The 17,192-nt window shown below is 32.9% G+C and overlaps 1 protein-coding gene and 1 long non-coding RNA gene across 7 annotated transcripts; one reads left to right on the forward strand and one right to left on the reverse strand.

Moving 5' to 3' along the window:
- The first annotated feature begins 202 nt into the window (after positions 1-202).
- Positions 203-1,873, forward strand: LOC142225950 (uncharacterized). Of its 2 annotated transcripts, none has more exons than XR_012719535.1 (3): positions 203-430; positions 486-841; positions 982-1,873. It is a non-coding gene; the product is annotated as an uncharacterized LOC142225950 (long non-coding RNA). The 2 variants fall into 2 exon arrangements; XR_012719534.1 differs by having other exon boundaries at positions 213-430; positions 486-640; positions 707-1,873.
- Positions 1,842-14,687, reverse strand: LOC142225949 (protein groucho-like). 5 transcript variants are annotated; one of them, XR_012719533.1, is made up of 6 exons: positions 14,673-14,687; positions 3,441-3,649; positions 3,030-3,360; positions 2,640-2,956; positions 2,259-2,464; positions 1,842-2,188 (listed from the first exon to the last, which is right to left on the reverse strand). XR_012719533.1 is itself a non-coding variant. In XM_075295797.1 (5 exons), the coding sequence occupies exons 3-4, from the start codon at positions 2,748-2,750 to the stop codon at positions 2,294-2,296; spliced, it is 282 nt and encodes a 93-aa protein (XP_075151912.1). In that variant the 5' UTR covers positions 2,751-2,956; positions 3,030-3,324; positions 3,441-3,595; the 3' UTR covers positions 1,842-2,184; positions 2,259-2,293. The 5 variants fall into 5 exon arrangements, 2 of the variants coding, with proteins under 2 accessions (XP_075151912.1, XP_075151911.1); XR_012719532.1 differs by lacking the exon at positions 14,673-14,687 and having other exon boundaries at positions 1,842-2,184; positions 3,030-3,270; positions 3,441-3,583; XR_012719531.1 differs by lacking the exon at positions 14,673-14,687 and having other exon boundaries at positions 3,030-3,270; positions 3,441-3,583.
- Between the last annotated feature and the right edge of the window lie 2,505 nt (positions 14,688-17,192).

Raw genomic sequence — 17,192 nt, forward strand, 5'->3', positions numbered from 1 at the left:
GTAATCTTGTAGGTAAGCCTATTTAAAAAGTAATAACTACTTATTAATTGGCATCGCTCCGGATTACATTTACATACGCATGTCCTAGGAGGAAAGTACTTCATCCCAGGCATACCTTCGGCCATGATATAAGTAGTGTATAAAGAGCCTAATATGTAATCATTTATTCGTAATTTGAAAAATAACTACTTTTTTCTCAGGTATCCAAATCTCGAATATAAATACGTACACTGGTAGAAAAATCAAATCATTTCCATCCGGTATTATTATGGTGTTATCTATTACACCGCCGTAACACATGATATGTAGACGCTGCGACCAATTGTAATTGGTCGCCTTGGTGGTTTAGTTTTCCCATGCGGCTTGTAAATAACAATAGTTTGGGATAAGATGACGAAAAAATGAATTCTGTGAATATAGCGAAGTATAGGTAAGTATAATATTTTTTAGTATTATTTTTGTTTTCTAATTCGATCATTCTTTAGTTAGATGTGCAACTGACATACAAAACCCTTCCAAATACAACTACAGACGACTTGAGAGATGCCGTGCCTGAACTGCGACATGGAGCTGAATTCGGAGAAAAACTTTGCTTGGAGAAATGATTAGGCTTTTGTATGTATGTTATGTATTAAATGAAGTACGTAACAAAGACATTTTACGTGTGTTTTATTAAACTAAATATTATTAAATCAATACCATTTAGGTATTATTTGGTAATGCCGCACTGTTTATACATCTATACCTTTATAGTACAAGGCATATTAAAGAGGTAAAGTCATGCAATCAGGTGACTAATATCGACACTCATCTTGTCAAAAGCTTTGTTTACGTTTAGTAGGTTTGTTTACTTTCTTTGTTTACATACATATTGTTTATTATACACATTGTGTTATTTGTATGGGGTTGGTTTTATAAAAGAATTTTCTTAAAAAAACTTTTATTTATATATTCTATGTTCCCAAAAAACCGAATTCAAAGTACACAAAATTACAATTACATATTGAATCGAAGCATTAAGGAATCAAAGAGATGCAATAAATCATATGGGACTTCTGGCAAATCTTAGTGATCTCATACAAGGTATATCAGCCGTTTATTTGGATCAGGAACGACCCAACATACAAAAGGATTCATTGTTATTCTTAGATGTTTTGCTAATACGCATATACACCCTAGTGGCGACTCATAAAGCAAACATTTTACAAAATTGTCTATAAATGATATATCGAGTTAGGGCCAAAGGTGACAAAGCTGGTCGAATGTTAACAAAAATATGGACCAAAAGCAGAAAAGTATAAATAGCGTTCCAAGGTATTGCAGCATTTAAAACAAATGCTTGAAACATTGACCGTATTCAAGCTTAAGCAATAAGATGACTTGAAATCTGTATTAAAAACAGCAATAGCGAATCCATAGTTATGTACAATACGAAATCCCAACATTATGGAATAAAACGTTTATTTTACCAAATTTACTGCTAAAACCCTCGGTGAATATATACTGCCTGCTAGCCATGAGTTAATTGGGCGAACAACAAAATATGATTTTCATCAGTGCACTTAAGAATGTCCTCTACAAGTAACGTTGCTGAATCAAAAATAACAGATAAAAGGATTGCAGGTTACTGCAAAAGAGAAATGAGTGCGCCAAATTAGCAATAGTTTTTCACGATAGTAAATTGATATCTCACCATAGTAAATAGTTTCAGTTTTAAACAGGCCCCAAGTGTTGCTCGCAGTTGTAATCTAATTTAATACAAATTTGACCTAGTTTTACGTTTATGTACTTTAAATTTTTGTCTTATATATACTCACATGACCACAAAGAACAAAGATTGATTCTGACTTACTTAATATTTTGAACATTTATATTACAGTTATTGGTATATTTTAACACTTTAATTAAATTCTTAAATTTAATAAAATAAAAACAAAAATAAAATAAAAATAGTTTCTTTTTGCTGTAGCTAAAGAAAGAAATAAAAAGGAAAAATATGCGGAAGTGTGAACTTCCATAAGGCGGATCAGAGGGTGGTCTCTGGTAAGGATCACCTGGTCGCTGGTATGGAGATGCTGAATAGCCATCTGGCGGTGGGCCACCTTGTGGCATTATTTGCTTGGGACTAACACCTGAGCTGAGGTGTGGGAGTTCGAGCTTTGGCTCCCGTTGTGCCAGGTTTATCTAACTTTTCGAAAAAAGAAACATAATTTTAAATCTTACATACAAAACAATTCGATTTGAAAAGCTATTCTTACATCTTTTGTATTAAGGCTGGGAGTTGATCTTGATCTCAAATCGTTCTCCATTTAGACTTTTCCTGTCCCGACCTTCCATAGACATAGTTCGCCATTTGGTCGAGGTGAATGTGATTCCTACAACAATAACAAAAAAGAAAAACCTCTATGCCGAGGGAAGAGCGTGTACGGTATTTTTCACGATCTGTTGGAGAAACGGAGTTGCGCTAAAATGAAAAAAACATAGTTAAAATGAAATCAAAACATTACAAAAGCATTCAATTAGCAGCTCTCAATCAAACGCTATGTGTGACAAACATTAAAAACTAATAGAAAATATAACGAATAATCCGGTAATTACATTGATGTTTTCCACACATATCTTCCAACATATGAACTTACTATTCGTTCTTCTGCACACGCTGGACCTTCCAAGCCTGTTGGCTTTATATCGGGTCTATGGAGCTCCGGTGGGGCTTTTAACAGACCCTGTGGTCCATAGGGTAAACCCATGGAAGCACCCAATGCACCAAATGGTCCTCCTAGTGGTCCTAAACCAGTCTATAGGGCTTTGCCCAAATAAATTTGACAAAAATTCTTTTCCTCTGTTTGTTAAGCTACACAAAAGTTTAAAGCGGAAATCAACAACAACAAATAAGATTCCGTCCTCGTCATAACTTCGCCATCTACCTACACTACAGTAAAATGTAGCAATTATCCTAGAGTTGAAGAAATGTTTAAATTAGTTCAAGATTGCATTGTGCAACATGTAAAAAATTACTTGTTACTTACATAATACGGAAACAAAATGCGCTTTTTGTGGTCCTGATAGATTTTTCGTTGGATGCTGATTCCAATAAATGAGTAATGCCCAAGATATTACCCTTGAAGTCCAGCTGAGTGAATGCTTTGTGGGGTTGGCTTTCAATTGGCCATCTGCTATTGTCGTCTTGTCGGGCAGCAATATTTCCGCCAGTCAGTACAGAAGAATGTTTATTCTTACTCTTAAGGATGGCTTTAAGATAGAGTTTAGCTGCCAAAATCACCAGTTTTCTAGTATTAATTTTCTTTTATAATCCATTTTAATCTTTGTGAAAAGTTTAAAAAGATATAATAAAATTTGCTTCACACAGGTTTAATTTTATACTGGTTTTTACATATTTATTTTTGATTTTGGGGGTTAAAGTCAAACTTGGCACTCACCTTTATCCATCATCAGTCCATATCCATTTCATCCATCCATTATCGATATAAATCAAAAAAATTGGGCTCTTAATTACTTGATATTTAATGTAATGTCGTTCAACAATACAACAACACTACACATACACAAAATGTCAACTTAAGTGATGTCATTTTAGTTTGACTTTATAAATATCATGGGGTGTACACACGTTTGCTCGTGACTTTACCTTTAATTAATATGCCTTGTTTATGGTATAAATAATAGTACCGCTTAGGTATTATTTTCAATACCATATTGGTACTTTCATAATACCGAATGGTACTTTCATGCTTTGCGTACCGCCTGTACCATTCGGTATTGATATTGTACCATACGGGGTTTGCTAACTATCAATAACGTACGGTATCGATTTGAGCCCGTATGGTAATAATTTTTCTATGGGTGTAGTTCTCTTCGCAGTAAAAAAGCTTGTCCGGTTCTAAAGATTTTGTCTTTACACTAATTATGTTGGTACTAATTCCGAGACAAAGAAACGGAGAATTGAAGACGAATTTGATCTTTTTCGATTTTTTTCAATTTTTCTTTTCATGTGCTCTCAGAGTCCTTTCGAAACCTTTTAATGATAACTCAAATGCTATGTTTCAAGTAAAAACGACTTTATAATAAAGTATTAGAAGACATCTCCTATTCTTTAATCCTGTTTAGCTTTGCTAGAAACCAAAAGTCAACAAATTTAAATACAATTTCATTAATTTTGAAGAGTTTTTTAGAATTGTTAAAGCCAAATTGATCTTAGTACAACAAAATTGCTTTTCATGTATAAATACCCATTTTAAGTCGAATCACCTAACTGTAAGGATAAAAAAACTTTATTAAAAAGTTTATCTACTTTGGACAAGGCAAAAAATGTTATGCGTCTTTTATGCTAAGCAAAACTCGCAACAAAAACTTTGGCCTAATATTGTTTCCTTCAGTTTATGAAAATAATACAAAATACAATGCATGTGCGGTTTATAACGAAATTTGGTCCACGAAATTTGGAGAGATGTAAATTTAGATGCGCATATACCCTAAAATGAATTAAACGCAAATTAACTTACTACAGTGAGTTAAATTCGTGAATTACTTTATAATATACCTATATTCATTTAAAGCACCATTATTATGAAATACTTGGAAAACATATTTGACGTTAGATTAAATATTGGTTTTATTTTTTTATGTAAAAGCTCAATAATTTATCGATCAACTGCATTACTTTTTGAGAATAATCATCACAAATTACTGAGAAGTAGTTATTATTGTCATTATAAGTTAGTAATTATAACTCATCGCAATGTAATGCAACGTGTAATGAGAGTTTTACTTCTGGTAATGCAAATTGTAATGAGTTATGGTTACCTAGTTTTTGCTGGGTAAATATCAAATATCAAAAAAAGCATTAAAAATTAATAAAAAGATTTTAAAATGAAATGTAAAAAAAATCTAAACTAAAAAATAATAATAATAGCTGTTTATGAAAATTAGAAAATAAAAAAAATATTACTGAATCAAAACCAAAATGAAATAAAAAAACTTAAACAAATAAATACCGAATAAAATAACCCAATGAAAAAAAATGAAAATAAAACAAGTAAGTAAAGTAGTCCGACTATATTATTCCCTTCACCACTATGTAGACAAACATTTGTGTTACCATCTCAACTACTTAAAATTTGCTGGGAGCTATATAAAAGTTTGCATTTCCAGATACAAATACTTTTATTGGAAACAATTTTTTGTACTTCTACAAAAACTCTAGAATTAAAATTTAAATCGGCTAACGCCATGGGATGAAACACAATGTTAGTAAAAAATATGGGAAATATGAAGCGAGAGAAATTTTAATGCAATTGTACAAAAGAGATTTATGATTTTTCAGGCGATACATATGTATTCGAGATATAGGACAATTAGAGTAATATTTACAATTTTTGCTACTCAGCAGTGGCGATTTTACAAGGATTGGTTAGATCTCGCCAAGATATGTGGTCAAGTGTGGGTGGTGATATATTATTTGGTCTAGTCGGGTGACTTGGAGCATTATTTAAAACTCATCCGTTCTGTGGAAATTTTGGCATTGAAAGATATATATGGGAGCTATATCTAAATTTGAACCGATTTCAATCAAATTTACCAAGCATTGGCAGAATGTCAATGCTACCCTCTGTGCAAAATTTCACGAAGATCGGTAGTAAACTTTGGCCTCTGTGGTCATATGAGTCTAAATCGGACGAAAGATATATATGGGAGCTATATCTAAATCTGAACCGATTTGGCTGATATTTTGCAAGATTTTCGAGATTCACAAAATATGTGGATGTACGGTATTTCAAGAAAATCGGTTGATAAACACGTTAACTATGACCACATCGGGGATAAATATATATGGTAGCTATATCTAAATCTGAACCGATTTTTTCCAAAACCAATAGCGATTGTCTCTGTCCCAAGAAACGGCCCTATTCCAAATTTGAGGACGATCGGACTTAAATTGCGAGCTGTACTTTGTGCACAAAATTACATATACAGACAGACGGACGGACAGACAGACAGACGGACATCGCTAAATCGACTCGGAATTTAATTCTAAGCCGATCGGTATACTAAAAGATGGGTCTATGACCACTATTTCTTGGCGTTACATACAAATGCACAAACTTATTATACCTTGTACCACAGTAGTGGTGAAGGGTATAAAAATGTAAAACTAAACGCCCAAACGTAATTTATCAAAAAAAAAAAAACAAAACTTTCAACTCAAAAGCAAAATACAATCCAACTAAAACTTGACAAAAAGAAAATGATAGATAATAATAATGTAAACTTAGTAAATAACTAAGTGTAAAATCGAAATTAAATGTATACATTATATGTAAGTCTAAACAAACTTTCAAACACTAACAACAAATTATATTTAATTTAAAATGAACTGAATAAAAGCGAAAAATTAATTGAATAAATATGGGAAGATATGAATAAAAAAAATGGATGGATGGAGAATGAATAAAAATGAATAGAAATGGAAAGCAATATAACAAAATAGAATGAATTGAATAACAATTAAATGAAATGAGTAAAAATTTAAAAAAAAAAACAGAATAAAATGAAACAAATAAAAAAGATATAAAATAAAAATGAACATAAAAAAACTTAGAATTATAATAACATTATACCTAATATTAATTGAATAACCAAATAGTAAATAACAATGAAATTTTAAAATGAAATGAATAAAAAAAATTAAATGCAATGAATGAAAATCGAATGAAATAACTAAAAGTGAAATGAAATGAATAAAAATGAAATGTAATAAATCAAAATGGAATGAAATGAATAAATATGGAAAGAAATGGATTAAAATGAATGAAATAAAAAAATGAATTAAAATCCAAATCGAAATTATACCTAAAAAATAAGAATAATAAATTGAAAACCAGCTAGTAAATGGAAAAACAAACAACCATTTTAACTTTAAACCCTTTTTAACTTTAAGTTCAGCTTCCTGTCCAAAATAACGCCAAGGTATTTTGCACACTCACCAAAGGGAATTTCAATACCCCTAAGGATATGGGCCTAACCGTGGGAGTTTTGCGATCTTTGCAGTACATGACTATTTCTGTCTTTGCAGGATTTACCCCAAGACCATTGTCTTTCGACCATTTCTCAGTCATCCGCAATTTAAAAATTCTGTTCTTCTTTCAGACAAATTTCTTAATCAAATAAGACTCAACAATTCAAAATAAATATCAATCAAAATCAGGAAAAGGTGTTCAAAGGAGACTCTTCAAACAGGCGAGTAACTGCAAACCAATAGGGTGGATTAATATCAAGAAAATTTACATATCTCCAACACAACATAAATTTTCCCCTATTTCCCTTTTTACAGATACGTACTGCTGGCATTTTAAATGAAAAACCGATATCGCGTTACCCCCTAATAAACAAAAACCAAAAGGACAATGGAGAAACATAAAAAACAAATTCCATCCACGGCTCATTTTAGTTAGTATATGTGAAGCAAAATGTATACGGACGGACAGGTAAGTAAACACAATTGCGACTATTGACACTAAAACTATTGTTAATGATGGTATTTTCTTTTCCCAGGAAACGTCGCAAACGACCGCGTCGTGACTTACGCTCCCCTTTTGGAATCGACGGATACCTGACCACTTTTGTTCCCGCCCACACTTCATGTATCCGTTCATGAACACCCGATTTCGGACTCTTAATTCGGACTAAACATCGGGACCTACACAAACGAACACACGAGACAAGATCGGAAATTGTTGTGGTCAAAAACATGAATTGGTAAACCTGATTTCTCATGTCCCATGTTGCGGGCGCCATTTTTGTCACAGCCCGGAAGCTACCGCCATCTGGAGGGACGAACTGAGTTGCCTTACGTTGGTTGCTGAACGGTGTTGCCGGCTTTGGCTCAGTCTATGGGGCGTGGTTCATTGGCAACTCAGTCCTCTGGCAGCTGACAAAAAAACAAAACATTCAACCAGCTTTGGGGGACAGCACAAAGGCCAACAGATACGTATCACAAAAATAATATCCACACAATTTACACACCCAGAGAAATGGTTGGTTGTAATTCGATAATTACAATGAGGAGATGATGATGAACAATGTTTTGATTATTTTCCCCATTATACATTCAACACGACCATAAAAAAGTTCACAGGATCAAAATGAAATTCCCATAACCATTCAATTGGTTACAATAACCAATGCCGATAAATTTGGTTTTATGCTGCATAAAATTGTTGAGCTAACCAACAAATGGTTGGTACAACCAAAAGTTGAGTATACTAATAGAATCTTAGTTCAATTATAGGACGGGCGTAAGGTAGTTGTTGCAACAAATAAATATTTATATCAACATCGACATGGTAAATGGTATGACGCTACAAAATTTGAAAAACGGGGAACAGCATTTACTTGATAATAGTCCGCAATACATTGAATAAAGTTTATCCCATAGAAAAGAAGTTGCCTTCGGGTAAGTATCGCACCGATTTATAAAAAAGGAATATTACAAAAGTTTCCATAAAAATTGCAGGCTTCATACACCAACAAACGCAAATACTTTTTACGGCAAGCGAGCTTTTTTTATTGTATTAAGAATACAGGAAGAGTCTAAGTCGATCTGTATTTATATCTAGAGGCTTAAGGAAGAAATTTCTGGCAAGTATATATTGAATTAGGTTCTGTAGTTTGACCACATAATTGCAACCTAATTGTTACATATCGATAACTTATGTTAACCACTGATGCTTATCAAATCATATGTTACTTCTATTTAACATTAGCATTACAGTAGATTAAAGCTTTCTTGAAAATAGCATAAACTCATGTTTGAAATAAGAATAAAGTACAGTTACAATTCGGACATCGTTGTTTCAATACATTACATTGGCGACGAGGCAAAACAAGTTGAGTAAAAAAATCGTATTTATGATTCACGTGTCTTGCACCTGCACAAAAATTTACCGAAGTTTGGAACAAACGTATCAAACAAATTTTGAAACATATTTGTATTTACAAATATATACATCGTATTCCAAGTGAAACCATCTTATTTTTTTGGCGTTTTATGCCGCAAAGAGATAATCAACACTACAGATTATAGTAGTCGAAAGTGAAATCAGTGGAGTTTTTACGATTGTCTAATTGTCAACAAAGTGAGACATTAAAACTCAATTGTTTAAAGTAATTGCTTATCACACAAAATCCGATAAAAATGGTTGAAACTGACAACATTGGTACCGTTACAATATACCAACAAAATAATGTACCACAATTCTCACCACATAATGAATCTTGGCTGTTGTGGAAAGAGAAATTGGAAATTCACCTCGCTGAAATGAAATGCACAGATGACAATGCAAAGAAGGCTACTCTCTTAAAGGCAATAGGACCATCTCCATATGAAACACTACATAATTTATGTAGTCCGGCAACGCCAGCATCAAAAACGTACAAAGAACTTTGCAATCTACTTCAAACTCATTATACACCACCAACAATAATCTTTCGAGAGCGTAAAAATTTTTACTCTGCAAAACAAGCACATGATGAATCTGTTTCTAATTGGCATGCAAGAGTAAAAAAAGTAGCACTCTCTTGCAAATTTGGTGATAACCTAGAAGCTTTTGTATTGGATCGTTTTATCATGGGCATAAACACCAGAATATTTGAGAGATTGTGCGAAGAGGATGAGCAAATAACGATGGAGGTAGCATTACGAAAAGCGCTTATAATGGAAATGAAACTGTCATCCAAAACTGAGAGTGAAATGCAGGTTGGATATGTCAACGAAAACAGAAATAAAAAGAAATACTACAACAACAGTAAACAAAGGGGATATGAGAAATATAACAAAAAGAAACATCAATTGTCAACCGAAAATAGAAAAGAAAAGGCATGTTTGTATTGCGGTTGGAGAAACCATCCATCTAATAGCTGCCGTTTTAAAAAGAGTAAATGCCATTTTTGTGGTATAGTTGGACATTTAGCATCCGTTTGTAGAACCAAGGATAAATCTGTAAATTACGTATCTGAATCAGACGACTCTTCTAGTCTTAATAGTAATAAAAACAATTATCTTGATTTTTCTGTTTACAGCATAAATAATAAGTCTGATGATTCAACGGAACTCTACACCATTTCTGTTAAAATCAATGGAGTCTTAATTGAAGTAGTTTGTGATTCGGGTGCGCCTTGCAGCTTAGTTTCCAAATCATTTTTGAGAAAAATAAAAAGACAAGTAAGTCTCCAACCATGCCATAAGTCATATGTTGATTATAATGGAAATAAGATAAAGGTCTTAGGAGAATACGAAGAGTTAGTAGATTTTAATGGAAATAAAAGAAAAATTAATCTTATTGTAACTGACAATGATAACACTCCCCTGTTTGGTAGAAATTTTTTGAGATGTTTTGATTTTGAATTAGTTCAAGTGAACTCCGTTTCTAACTCTGATCAATCTTCGATAATAATTGAGCAGATTAAGAATGAATTTGTTGAGGTATTTAATAATGAACTAGGCACGTACAAACATGGTAAGGTTTCTTTACAGATAGAGGGCAACGTCAAGCCAATTTTTTGCAAGCCACGACCGGTTCCGTTGGCATGGAAAGAGAAATTGGAAATTCACCTCGCTGAAATGAAATGCACAGATGACAATGCAAAGAAGGCTACTCTCTTAAAGGCAATAGGACCATCTCCATATGAAACACTACATAATTTATGTAGTCCGGCAACGCCAGCATCAAAAACGTACAAAGAACTTTGCAATCTACAGCTTGTTTTAGATGAAGAATCTCAACTTCTTTGTACTTGGTCTACCCATATTGGTACATTGAAGATGAAACGTTTACCATTTGGGATTAAACCTGCAGCAGCAATTTTCCAAAAGACGATGGAAAATTTGTTAGGAAGTATTCCGCTTGTTGTTGTTTATCAGGATGACATAACTATATCAGGTAGAAATTTTTCGGAGCATATTAAGAACTTAAAATCGGTTCTTACCAAATTACAAATAGCTGGACTTAGATTAAATTTGTCGAAGTGTGAATTCTTTAAAGACAAGATTTCTTATCTTGGATTTACAATAGACAAATTCGGGTTAAAGAAAAATAAGGAAAGAACTGTCACAATTCTTAAAGCTCCTGTTCCAAAGAATTTATCTGAGCTACGTGCATTTTTAGGCATGGTAAATTATTACGCAAAATTTATTGATAATTTTGCCGAAATGATGGCACCTTTATATAGATTGCTTCAAAAGAACGTTGAGTTTAAATGGTCCAATGAATGCCAAACTGCGTATAATTTAGTAAAAAAGGAAATAACATCCGACAGAATCTTGGTACATTTTAACCCGAAACTTCCAATTATTCTTACCACGGACGCTTCTGATAATGCTGTTGCTGGAGTTCTCTCACATAAATTTCCTGACGATGAAATAAGACCAATTGCGTTTGTATCCAGAGCATTGTCAAAGGCTGAGCATAGCTATAGTATATATGAAAAAGAGGCTCTTGCAATAGTATTTTCAGTGACAAAACTTAAACAATATTTGATCGGGAATTGTTTTACATTAAGGACAGACCACAAGCCATTGGTTACTATATTTGGCGAGAATAAAGGTTTGCCTCTAATGGCTGCATCTCGTGTTCAACGATGGGCTTTTATACTGTCAGGTTTTAATTATAGGATTGAATATATTAAGGGTCAGTGTAATTATGCGGATCATCTGTCGCGAATGCCACAAATTTATTCAAGTAATGACTCAAATGATCATGATTTGGACACGTATGTAAATTTAATACAAAATGAAAATTTGTTGAACTTGGATTTCAGGGACATAGCTAGGGAGACTAGGAGAGACCCTACGCTTTCAAAAGTTTGTCATCATGTTAAGAATGGTAGCCTTAAAGATTTGAATGGCCCAGAATTTATAGCATTTGTCAATAAGGACTTAGAATTGACTATAGATCATGATTGTTTACTTTGGGGTTACAGAGTTATTGTTCCACAAAAACTTAGAAAATCAGTTCTACATCTACTTCATGAATCACATTTGGGTGTTGTTAAGACGAAGGCTTTGGCGAGGTCGTTTGTTTGGTGGCCTAAATTAGATAAAGATATAGAACACTTGGTCAAGTCGTGTGTTGCTTGCCAAAGGTTATTGCCCAGTCCAGAGAAAAGTGTTCTCTTCCCATGGAAGCCTACAGAAACGGTTTGGCAAAGAATTCATGTGGATTTTGCGGGTCCAATTAAAAATTATCATTTATTTGTTGTTATTGACTCTTATTCCAAATGGGTGGAGGTTTTTAAGACTAAGGATATAACTTCACATTTTGTAATTACAAAATTAAGAGAAACATTTTGTCGATACGGTATTCCTCGCATGATTGTTAGCGACAATGGGCGACAATTTGTATCTCAAGAATTTCTGGAATTTGTAAAAATGAATAAAATTAACCATATCCTAACAGCTCCAGGTCATCCGGCTACCAATGGTCAGGCTGAGAATTTTATAAAGACCTTAAAAAAAATCAATTTATGCTAATTTGAACTCTAACCATAATGAAAACATAGACATTGTCTTAAATCGATTTTTAATGGACTATCGCAATACAAAACATTGTTCTACTGACGAAAGTCCCGCTATAATCTTTCTTGGAAGGTCCATTCGAACCCGATTTGATTTTATGAAGCCTCCTCTGTTAAAGGAAACTCTGCTTAGGAAACAAGAAAAGAGTATAGAAAATCACAAAGGCAATCGAGTAGTTGATTTTGAAAAGGGCCAAAATATTTACATTCGAGATTACTCAAATCCTAATAAAGAGTCTTGGACACCAGCTACTATTAAACATAAAACAGGTTTTCATTCATATCAGTGCATTCTATCAAACGGGAGAGTAATCAAGAGGCACACTGATCAAATAAGAGCAGGGGCACAAAAGAGCAATTTCGATGATGTTAACACAAACCAAGAACCACCATCATGTTCTAACAGAAATGTGGAGAGTTATGCAGTTGATAAATCACTTAACGAAAATTTGGTAAAATCTGACTTAAATAATGTTAACACTAATGAAGACTTAAATTTAGACACAAACAGAAATCACAGTGTAATTAACAGTAATGAAAATAATATAATTGAACAAACTCATAATGAAGGTGTTTATAAACGAGTTTTAAGACCTAGAAAGGGACAACCAAACAAATAAAATAAAATTCTTCTTTTCTTTAGATTATAGTTGAATATTAAAATAAATATGAATTATAATTATGTAAATGAATTACGCATATGTAAATTATAGAAAAATGTACTTAAACCTATCTCATTAAATAATTTTAAATGAAACATCAAATTAAAGCGGAGGCGTGTTACATATCGATAACTTATGTTAACCACTGATGCTTATCAAATCATATGTTACTTCTATTTAACATTAGCATTACAGTAGATTAAAGCTTTCTTGAAAATAGCATAAACTCATGTTTGAAATAAGAATAAAGTACAGTTACAATTCGGACATCGTTGTTTCAATACATTACACTAATAATCATCTGTCATTGGTATACAAACATTACCTATAAAAAATTGTAGATCAAAAGCCTTTGTTGTTAGCACCTTTTGTATTTATTTTCGTAGTTTATTATGATCTTGTAATAAATTAATAAAATCTCAATATAATCTGCCCTTTCATTTGATATTGGAATTTGGTTAGGATGATAGTAAAGAAAATCGAGGGCGGTTGCACCAACAAACAAAACAATTAATATGAAATTGCGACAACAAATGCAAAGTTGATCCAACATACTACTATGTAGTTACAATTGCCAAATGTTAATTGTGCTGACAGATATCATTGATAGTTGATGGAACCATCTGCTTTCGGTTGGCAAATAATTCATTGAGACAACGAATTTGTTTTCTGGGTGCACCCATATTGACTTGCTGGCAAGCCGGTTTTCCAAGGCATGCCGTGGCATGACCCTCCCCAACCATGATCTCCCCGTGGCCCATCAACTCGGGACACCCCAAATGCTTATCACCTGTTCTTCAAATTATATTTAACCTTTTCCTTTTAAAATTTCCTTATTCTTCCATATTTATATTAATTTTCATACGCAAATATTTCAATTCATAACGTTATAAATGGTTTATAATTTTATTATAATCTAACTCTAACATTTTGTTAAACAAAATCCAAAAACAAAATATATAAATATTCCATTATTAATTATTATTGTTTCTTCCCAGTCTTCTTCCTTCACGTTTCCTGTTTTTTCCGTCCGTCCGTCCATCAATATAAGGTAAGTATCGTAACGTCAACCAGTATAACTTTCTGTCAATAAAGTAGATCTAATTTTTTCTTTTTTTTTTCTCTAGTACTCTTCACTGGTCCGTTCCAGGTCTTATGGGGAGCACATTATACGTGAGCTCAACCTAACACTGTTTCCCAAATACGGCACTATTAAACTACCCATGCGTAAATGCAATCCCCCTAACACACTATAGACAAACTAGTGACACTAGATAAAATCCATATACTAATGAATCTCCTTTTTTTCCTTTTTTATTCACAGAAGTATAATGTACAAGTCCGTCCGTCCGTTAATGTCTAAAACATGTAACTGTCCAAGTTCTTGTCAGACAAAATAAAAGGAAAGCTTCACGGTACCTGGGTGCTGTGGGATGACCAGCGCAAAACGAATGTCCATAAAGCTGGTGCGCATGAACACGACGTGATCGATGCCAGGAACATAAACAACGTTATAAAGGAGTCAGGAGGGTCGCATCAATTTGCTCTGCCGGAAATGTTTGGAGCCGCGAATGTAGCGTCACCTTTTCTTTTTCTTTCTTTCCAGGTTTTCTTTTGTTATTTTTAACTTAGCCTTTTTTTAAATTCAGTTCAAAATTTATTTCGCTTTTACTAAAATATTCTTTCTGTATCTTTTCAGTTTAATTTTAAGTTTAGTTTTAAGTTCATACCATAGTTTATACGTTATAGGCTAGCATTTCACTTTTGCTTTAAATTTATATTATTCAGTTTTGGCTTTCTATGAAAATCCACTTGTAGCACAAAAAAGTTTTTGTTATAATTCTTGTTTAATTTGTATCGTATCTTTAATTATGCATTTGCAAACTTTTATATTCAAAACTGATTTCATACTATGTCCGTATTAATTTTATTTGCAATAAATAAACATCCATGCATTTCTTTTTGCATTCACATCGAATGTTCTGTTTGCGTTTTAATGAATTTCAACTTCTGGACATACTTTTTAATAAACTCAAAAAAACTTTAGCCAATCTTCTCGAACACCGTCTTTTCTTTCACATTAGGCACACGTCTCAACCTCACATTTCTGCGTCCAAACTTCGAATAATCTGACGCTTCCATCTCCAAAAAACTCCATTGTTGACGCTTCATTCGCCATCATCCTCACCATTTGATTCCAATCCCCAACAAAAACATATGTGCGTTGTTGCCAGGGATGGATAACCCTGTTCATCATGCGCCCCTCGCTCTCCACAAATAGATGGCGCTAATAACCAGAAAGATAAAAACAATATTCGGCCGCACATGACAAGTTTGTCGAGCATCCCCAGAGCGAAAAAGAGAGCTACTCGTCGCATACGTGGTCTCCGAGCCGACGACACACCACAATTTACCGCAGCCGAAGTTACCAATGTCATCAACGGCGCGAAACCATCCAAGGCTCTGGGCCCCGACGGAATTTCAACGCTAATTCTGAACCATCTGGGAATACTGGGAGTTGAATACCTGACCAGACTCCTCAATTTGTCCTTGGAATCACTCGAACAGAGTACCGGCCTTAACATGGCGCCATTTGCAATGTGAATTATAAAATAATTTATTTATTAAAGTTATTTGAATGAATTTCTAATACAAAAGCAGATCAGATTATTATTTAGAAATGTAATCAGATCGATTGATACAACAAAATATAACATGGAGTGGTATTTCCAAATTCTGGAAATAGAAAAAATATAAATGGAAAATACATATTTTTTTATTATTTTCGGATATTTTTCATATTTTTAAATCCAAAAGAAAGAACTTTTTAACATTACATAATTCAGCTCAATAGTTTATATATCAGATATACTGCTCTTTACTTGGGATCAGACTGAAAAAGGCTGGTAAAACAAAAAAATGCAATTTAATGCCAACGCTACTTCGCAACGTCAAGGTGAATCTTCAAACAAACCCATGCCGCTCTTGGTTTTAAAAAAACTATGAGTGAAAAAATTTATAATTTTAAATGATTAATACAGTGCCCACCTTTTTATTGCAAACATATTCTTATATTCTTATATATTTGATAAAATGATGGAGTTGATGGGATTGATTGGTCAATTTCACGAAATAAAATTGCTCACTAAAAGAAGTGAATAAAAAATATATAATTTTACTCCGTTTAATGTAAACAGGCTTCAATGGAAAACGGTATTCACACTTCAAAATTGCTTACCTTCAATAAACGTAGATTGTTTTCCATTTTTACAATACCACAAAACACAAACACAGGTAATTTATTTCAACCTTTTGCTATGATTTGTTCAAAATATTTATGCACACATTTCGAATGCAGCAGACAGAATGTCGCCAAACATGTTTTTCAATTTACGCGAAAAACAAAAACCCAACCGTTCGTTACGAGTTACTTCCACAGACTGATCTCTCCATCATACACTGTTGAATAAATACCCATTGTCTTATTCTCTTTTCGCTCTTTCCATCGCTCAAAATTATTCAATTTAAATCACAAAGGTGATTGGATCAATCACATGTGTAATTGGAAACGGAAAAATTTTCAATCACGTTTGTAATTGAAAATTATTTCCAAATTGATTGAATCAATTAATATTTAAATTGGAAACGAAACAAATATCATTAATTTTTTTAATTGGTTTTTATTCGGATTTGATTAAATACTTAATTGAATCAATTAACATATTAATTGAATCCGTTTCCAAATTCAATTAAGTGATTAATTGAAACAAATTCGGTGATAATGTTTTGTGTGTACTATAGGTAGAATATAAATAATGCATATAACATGAAATTTAAACACAAATGTTAACAAAATAAAAGCTTTATTTCGTGAATTATATTTTACAATCGTTTCATTTGTACTGGGCATCGGGATGGTAAACACAAAACAAAATGTAA

Source organism: Haematobia irritans, chromosome 2 (assembly GCF_050003625.1).
Source record: "Haematobia irritans isolate KBUSLIRL chromosome 2, ASM5000362v1, whole genome shotgun sequence".
NCBI classification, from domain to species: Eukaryota; Metazoa; Arthropoda; class Insecta; order Diptera; family Muscidae; genus Haematobia; species Haematobia irritans.

Bases quoted from the DNA above. Each gene is read 5' to 3' on its own strand.
- LOC142225949 (XM_075295797.1), bottom strand. From the start codon at position 2,750: ATGGGTTTACCCTATGGACCACAGGGTCTGTTAAAAGCCCCACCGGAG. The intron at 2,465-2,639 runs GTAAGTTCATAT...TTTTCATTTTAG, and splicing joins CGTGTGCAGAAGAACGAATA to CGCAACTCCGTTTCTCCAAC.